The sequence below is a fragment of the Glycine max genome, chromosome 12 (genome assembly GCF_000004515.6).
Source record: "Glycine max cultivar Williams 82 chromosome 12, Glycine_max_v4.0, whole genome shotgun sequence".
Taxonomy (NCBI): Eukaryota; Viridiplantae; Streptophyta; class Magnoliopsida; order Fabales; family Fabaceae; genus Glycine; species Glycine max.
In genome coordinates this window covers 13605888-13613129 of record NC_038248.2, presented here as the reverse complement: position 1 = coordinate 13613129, position 7242 = coordinate 13605888, and the positions used below count along the sequence as shown (strand labels likewise).

The 7242-nt window shown below is 35.6% G+C and overlaps 3 protein-coding genes across 3 annotated transcripts; 1 reads left to right on the top strand and 2 right to left on the bottom strand.

The window, feature by feature from the left end:
- Nucleotides 1-33: 33 nt before the first annotated feature.
- LOC100778521 (senescence-specific cysteine protease SAG39) lies at nucleotides 34-1138 on the bottom strand. The gene is made up of 2 exons (XM_006592402.3): nucleotides 700-1138; nucleotides 34-626 (listed from the first exon to the last, which is right to left on the bottom strand). The coding sequence occupies exons 1-2, from the start codon at nucleotides 1136-1138 to the stop codon at nucleotides 34-36; spliced, it is 1032 nt and encodes a 343-aa protein (XP_006592465.1).
- Nucleotides 1139-4350: 3212 nt separating this feature from the next.
- LOC100791826 (senescence-specific cysteine protease SAG39) lies at nucleotides 4351-5458 on the top strand. The gene is made up of 2 exons (XM_003539922.1): nucleotides 4351-4789; nucleotides 4866-5458. Exons 1-2 carry the CDS (start codon nucleotides 4351-4353, stop codon nucleotides 5456-5458), a joined length of 1032 nt encoding a protein of 343 aa, XP_003539970.1.
- Nucleotides 5459-6228: 770 nt separating this feature from the next.
- Nucleotides 6229-6676, bottom strand: LOC102659355 (uncharacterized mitochondrial protein AtMg00810-like). Its single transcript, XM_006593042.1, has 2 exons — nucleotides 6473-6676; nucleotides 6229-6378 (listed from the first exon to the last, which is right to left on the bottom strand). The coding sequence occupies exons 1-2, from the start codon at nucleotides 6674-6676 to the stop codon at nucleotides 6229-6231; spliced, it is 354 nt and encodes a 117-aa protein (XP_006593105.1).
- Nucleotides 6677-7242: the final 566 nt, after the last annotated feature.

The following is a 7242-nucleotide window of genomic DNA, read 5'->3' as shown; positions in this document are numbered from 1 at the left end:
AACATATAGTATAATGGTGTCCAGATTTTATAATTATGCAGTAGGGTAAGATGCTTGCATAGCTATGCCACAGAGTCCTTCCTCAGAATCCACACCCCTTTGCATCCTAATGTAACCTTCTTCACCCCACTCAGTTCCCCATGAGTTCTTAACCAACCAATATTCAGTCCCATCATTACTAACACCATATCCCACAGCAGTGACACCGTGGTCCAACTCAGTTCCACATGAACCAGTGAAGACACCGCTCTTGTAAAATTGAAAGTCAGAGCCACTGGCATCAATGGCTACGGAAACTGGTTGATTGGCCACAGCTTTTTGCAGTGCCTTCTCATTGTTGGCAGGGACATCCTCATACCCAGTAATAGTAACAACATCGTTGGCTGCTTCATTTGCATTGCACTTTCCATCAACACCCTTATAGGGGTAGTTGGCTTCGGTATTGAGTCCATGATTTTGGATGACGAATTTAAAAGCATCATCCATAAGACCACCTTCACAACCTTGGTCCACACCCTTTGTGTCACAATCAACAAGTTCTTGTTCCGACAAAGATATCAATTTTCCAGAAGTCAGTGCATGAATTCCTTCAGTTGCTGCAACAGCAGAAAAGGCCCAACAACATCCTACGAAGTAAATCAACAGTTAGAAAATCCTTCAATATCATTTGAATTAGTAAATGAATTATCATACACTTACCACATTGACCTTGGTCCTTGATGGGTGTAACTGCTCCTTTTTGCCTCCAATCCACTGTGGATGGTACTGCTGTCACATTTTCATACTTAAAAGTGGTTGTCCTAATGATTGAGGAACACATATGCCCCTTGAATCTATTTCTGGGTGCAATGAACTCTTCGTTAGTGAGGTCTGCAAATTGATTAATGGCTAGCTTGTAACGTTTATTGGCAGCGTTGTTGAAAGCTTCAATGTAATTCACATTTTCCTTAAATATCCTGAAACGCTTTTCCCGTTCCTGAGGGTCCTTATACACCTTGCCGTAACGAGTCATCCATTGCTCATGCCTCTCATACATGGATGCATCTTGGAGACTGCGACATGTGACTTGAAAAGCCAAGAAAGCCATGCAGAGAAGCATTGCCAATGAAATATGACAGAAATGATTTTTGGCAACCATGGTAGCTAGCGTAGTGAGCGAGGCAATTATGGAACAATTACTTGAAGTTGATTAGTGAAATGTAAGATGTGTTGTGCTGGTACCCAAGATTATTTGTGGTATTTATAGTAAAGTGAACGTTGAATGGTAAATTAATCTTCTTGGTTTTCAACTCACATCCGAAAGCATCTTTCTCTAAATGTACGTACAAATGAGAATGTTTGGAATATGACTCTTGTATTGTTTGCATATGCAGGTTAGGTACTCCGGACAAATTATTTGTCAAGTGTACATAGAGGCACTAACTGGCATACGGTGGCAAAGTAGTTTTCAAAGGGATGTCTTGTGTTGTGCCTATTAAAAAGTTTGGAATTATTATAAGAGTAACCGTAAATATTAAATTTAGTCCTTGAATTTGTAAGGCGTTAATACTTTGATCCCTGAAAAATAGAAAATAAAATTACCCCTAAATTTTCAAAAAATACATTAAATTCATCTCACAATCAATTTTTTTTGTTAATCCAAACAGCTAATCCTGTGTGGCACTATTGAACCTATTTGTCATCCTAAATTTTGTTATGTGTTACTGACGTAGATGGAATAAATTGTGATCAAAATTTCTGAGGACTATTTTTTCAATTTGGAGAATTGTAGATAATTTTCTTTTTGTCTTTCTCTTTCTCCTCCTTCATTCTTCTCCTTTCCTTCTTCGTTGCATCTTCTCCCTCTCCACCTCCATTGCACCTTCGCACTCTCCACCACCATGGCGTCTAAGTCTCTTACCACAAACCCAACACCACCCCCACACAATTTCATCCCCCCCCCCCCCCTCTAAAATCATGTAGCAACAAATTCATCAAGATGTCAAGCACAGAGATTATCACAAGTTTGATAATTTATTTTAACCGTGACGTTTAAGCTACAAGAGAAATATGAATTCGCATGCGTGAGAGGTGGATCGAACCAAAAGGAGAAAAAAAGAGAACAAGAAAAGGGGCTTCATGCTTAATTTGATTTTTTCCTCTTTCCTTTTTCCTTGTTTGTTTATAGGGTTGCAAGTCTCCAACGAGATGAGTCTTTTCATGGTGGTTCGTTATGGTTTGTTGTTGTTGTTGTTATTTGCAATGGAGGTTTGTTGTTACTGTTTACAAAGATAGTCATTTTGTTGCTATTGGAGAGTTTTGAGGTGACTCCGGTGGTGATTGATGGATTTATAGTGGTTTTTACCTTTCAACGAGAGGAATCTATGAAGGCATGATTAACGGTAGTGGTGACAACCTATGGTGATGATGGTGATTTTAATTTAGTTGGTCGAAATTTTGGTGATAATTTTCATGTCAACAATACACACAACAAAATTTAAGAAGACTAATAGGTCCATTGATGTCACATAGGCTAGGTTAATTAGCCCTTTGGGTTAATGGAGAAAATTAACAATAGGATGTATTTATCACACTTTTTCAAACTTTAGGGACAAAATTATATTTTTTTTCAAAAAGAAACATACCGATTAACTAAATCCAATCCAGCAGAATTTGAAGGAGATTAATAAATTTAAAAAATAATTGACATTTTATAACGCATATGGTAAATTATTAAAAAGAAAAAAGTTTTCTGAAACAAATTAATCATTTTTAATATTTTCTTATAATCATTTAATGTTTAAAAATATTATGTAGACATTTTCTTGTATATTACATTAGTCCTCTTAATATTTGAATACTTTACCGTCGCATCTCATAATATATATTACACTAATAACTCCTATAAAAAAGGTTGCTGTATGTAATATCCCGAGTGAATCCAAGGCCCTGAGGGTCGTCCCAAGGTGCGACGACACTGAAAATTTAAAATTTTTTTATAGTTTGTAATAGTTTTTTCTCTTGATTTTATAAACAAATTGGAAGTTGTTATTTATTTCATGTTTTTCTTTTTATTTAATTTAAAATGTGACATGTTATTAAAAAGTGCCAATCTTTAAATTAATTTCATAACATTTTACAAGCATAGATTCATATTCAATGAATTTTAAACTCTATGATATATCAACCTATTGAAAAAACACAAAAAATTAAAATTATAAAGGAAATCAAACTAAAATTAGTATTTTCATAAATGACAAAATATATGTAAACTTTAATATGAAATGATATTTTGTAATAATAGATGATAATGATGGAGTTAGAGAATTTTCTTTAGGAGACCAAATATAAAGAATAAATTAAATCATAAATATAATTAGTATTTTAAAAATATATATTCCTGCAAGTTTTTCCAAACTCGATAAAATTGGACGGAAGTATGAATTCATTCCAAAAATATAATATCACCTCTTTCAAATCATTCTTATCTTTTTTGCGAACCGAAATAAGGAGAATCAAACCTATTTCCGATGTACCCTTTGTTATGCCTACTTTATATATACATATTTATATGTATCTAATTTTTTTCGATATATAAATTGAATAATAGACAATAACATAAAAGTAACTTAAATTATAAAAAAAATATGATATATTTTTTCCATATTTATTTAAATTATGTTATTTGTTTAGTGAAATAAAATGTATATTTTTTTATGATATTACTTGAATATTTTTAAGTACTTAAATAGTAGAGGGCCTTATTTAGTACTTGCATGTTTTCATCTTATGCTCCGTTTTGTTGTGACGTAGACTTAATTAAATACTACTACTATCTAGAATCTACGTTCCATTTACTATTGAGTAAAAAAAGATTCACGGCAAATATATATTATTATATGTTTTTGTATAAAATGTATATATTTGATTTGGAAGAGTACGACTTTTCATTTAGCATTTTGCCTGCACGAAGTTGATTAAGTTTTCAAACCTCCATTATTATAATTCCTAACTTTTCCAATACGTTATATTTGAAGCATCTACGTTATATTGAAATGTACTTTGGCACGGTATATTGAAGCATCTACGTTAAACTTGACAAGTAATTTGTCTATAGCACCAATATACGGAAACAAGGCTCTAATCCAGAAAAAATGTGGCAGGTACATACAAGAGAGAAACATTTGTTTGTCTTTGAGATTTGAGTTGAAAACTAAGACTAATTTAGAATTCAACGTTAACATGCCTATATAAAGACCACAAATAATCATGAATAGCACGGCAGAGCACATCTTTCACACATTTCACTAACAAGTCTGAACTAATTGTTCCAATTATTGTCACATTACACTACACTAGCTAGTAGCTACCATGGTTGCCAAAAATCAATTCTATCATATTTCATTGGCATTGCTTTTTTGTTTGGGATTCTGGGCTTTTCAAGTCACATCTCGCACTCTCCAAGATGCATCCATGTATGAGAGGCACGAAGAATGGATGGCTCGCTATGCCAAAGTGTATAAAGACCCTGAGGAAAGGGAAAAGCGTTTCAAGATATTCAAGGAAAATGTGAATTACATTGAAGCCTTCAACAATGCTGCCAACAAACCTTACAAGCTAGGCATTAATCAATTTGCAGACCTCACCAATGAAGAGTTCATTGCACCAAGAAATAGATTCAAGGGGCACATGTGTTCCTCAATCACAAGAACAACCACTTTTAAGTATGAAAATGTGACTGCATTACCATCCACAGTGGATTGGAGGCAAAAGGGTGCAGTGACACCCATCAAGGACCAAGGCCAATGTGGTAAGTGCTTGATAATTTGTTTCACAAATCAAATTCAATTGAATGGTTATCTAATAACTTTTAATTGGCCTTGTAGGATGTTGTTGGGCGTTTTCTGCTGTTGCAGCAACCGAAGGAATTCATGCACTGAATTCTGGAAAATTGATCTCTTTGTCCGAACAAGAAGTAGTTGATTGTGACACAAAGGGTGAGGACCAAGGTTGTGCGGGTGGTTTTATGGATGGTGCTTTCAAATTCATCATCCAAAACCATGGACTCAACACTGAAGCCAATTACCCCTACAAGGCTGTCGATGGAAAATGCAATGCAAATGAAGCAGCAAACCACGCTGCTACCATCACTGGCTATGAAGATGTCCCTGTTAACAATGAGAAGGCACTGCAAAAGGCTGTGGCCAATCAACCGGTTTCTGTAGCCATTGATGCCAGTGGCTCTGACTTTCAATTTTACAAGACTGGTGTTTTCACCGGTTCATGTGGAACCCAGTTGGATCACGGTGTCACTGCCGTGGGATACGGTGTTAGCGCTGATGGAACTCAATATTGGTTGGTTAAGAACTCGTGGGGAACCGAATGGGGCGAAGAAGGCTACATTATGATGCAGAGGGGTGTCAAAGCTCAGGAAGGACTCTGTGGCATAGCTATGATGGCATCTTACCCCACTGCATAATTATCAAATTTGGACACCACCATTCCTAAACTATATACAGTCCTAAATATCCTTTTAAGTCTCAATACCTTCTCTAAAGTTGTGTATATAACAGTGTATCCTCTGGATGAATCATTATACCTATCGATTATTATGAAATGAAAAATTAGTCATGGTCATTATGACTTATGATATAAACAGTTATACACGCATAACAAGTTTGATTTTTATTTTATGATGTGAAAAACTTCAAATGATTTTATGGAGGTGCATATATAACAGAGTGTATAACGGTTCAGTATAATCGCATATTAATAGATTTCAAATAAAGGCTAAGTTATCTTACTGTGTAGAACTAGAATCTGATAGATTTGCTGGACTGATTTGTGACATTTAAATGCACTTTAATCCTTCAAGGGTCTTCATTATTGGTGGCACGATTATGGGGATTTTCCTTGCACTATCTCTCAATTTCCTTTCATTCATAATTATCATAATAGTTGTCCATAGACAACTGGTTATTGTTAATACCCTCACTCAAACGAGGTCGAGGATTGGACACAGGCTTAAAAATTGGTCAGCAACTTGATCATTGGTAGGAATGTGGTGAGTGACAAGATTGACAAGTGCAACTCTTTTGCAAATGAAATGACAATCCAATTCAATGTGTTTGTTGTGGTCTTGAAAAACTGGATTGATGGTCTTGTGAAGAGCACTAATACTGTCACAAAATAATAATGGAGTGCAAGCAAGTGAAATGTAAAGGTCTTTCAAGAGAAAAGTCAATTCAGCTACAATGTTTTCCATGGCCTCATATTTAGCTTCAGTCTTGGAGTGAGAAACTGTTGGTTGTTTCTTTGCACTCCATGAGATAGGATTTCTGCCAAGAAAGATACAATAGTCAGTGGTAGAGTGCCGAGTGGTAGGACAACCTGCCTAATCTGCATCAAAAAAGGAAAAAAGATCAAGTGTAGTGTTTTAAGTAAAGTGGAGACCTGCAATAGTTTCTTAGACATATTGTAAGATATGACGAACCATTTTTGAATGCACAATAGTAAAAGAATGCACAAATTGAGACACATGATTACCACTATACGAAATATCGAAGTGAATAAGAGTGAGGTATTGTAGAGCACCAACAAGCCCACAAAAGTAACATGGATCATCAAGGGGAGTATTATTGGACATCATCTTGGCCATAGCTTCAAGTGGTGTGCGCATTGGCTTACAATCAATCATGTTAGCTCGTTCAAGGATGGTAAGAGCATAGTGTGACTGGGATAGATGAAGGTCATCAGTTCTCGAGAGTATCTCAATGCCGAAGAAGTGATGATCAAAGATCCCAAATCCTTTATGGCAAATTCATGTTGCAGAATTTGAATGAAGCCAGAGTGGTAGTGGATCTTGTGAGAAGTATATCATCTACATATAGGAGAAGAATTAGTGGATCTTGTTTAAGTTCATATAGAGCCATTTGAATTTTGCAAACATGGTTTAGGAATTGAGGGTTAGTCATTCCAGGAGATTGCTCCATGTAAATGTTTTCAAAAAGCACACCACACAAAAACACGTTTTTTTCATCAAGTTGTCAAATGGACCATATCTGAACAGGGGCTATAGTGATTATTAGTCTAATGATGCCTGGCTTGATTACGGGAGAGAATGATTCAGTATAATCCACTCCATTGACTTGGTGGTATCCCTTTTCAACAAGGTGAGCTTTGAGATGATCCATGGACCCATCAGGTTTGAGTTTTGAAAACCCATTTAGAGCCAATAACATGCAAGTTAACGGTGCAAGGGGC

What these genes read in the sequence shown, in the direction of transcription:
- LOC100778521 (XM_006592402.3), bottom strand. Translation starts at nt 1,138, where the DNA reads ATGGTTGCCAAAAATCATTTCTGTCATATTTCATTGGCAATGCTTCTC. An exon ending in CAAGGACCAAGGTCAATGTG is followed by an intron (nt 627 to 699) that starts GTAAGTGTATGA and finishes TTTACTTCGTAG; the next exon opens with GATGTTGTTGGGCCTTTTCT.
- LOC100791826 (XM_003539922.1), top strand. Translation starts at nt 4,351, where the DNA reads ATGGTTGCCAAAAATCAATTCTATCATATTTCATTGGCATTGCTTTTT. An exon ending in CAAGGACCAAGGCCAATGTG is followed by an intron (nt 4,790 to 4,865) that starts GTAAGTGCTTGA and finishes TTGGCCTTGTAG; the next exon opens with GATGTTGTTGGGCGTTTTCT.
- LOC102659355 (XM_006593042.1), bottom strand. Translation starts at nt 6,676, where the DNA reads ATGATTGATTGTAAGCCAATGCGCACACCACTTGAAGCTATGGCCAAG. An exon ending in CTATTGTGCATTCAAAAATG is followed by an intron (nt 6,379 to 6,472) that starts GTTCGTCATATC and finishes TTTTTGATGCAG; the next exon opens with ATTAGGCAGGTTGTCCTACC.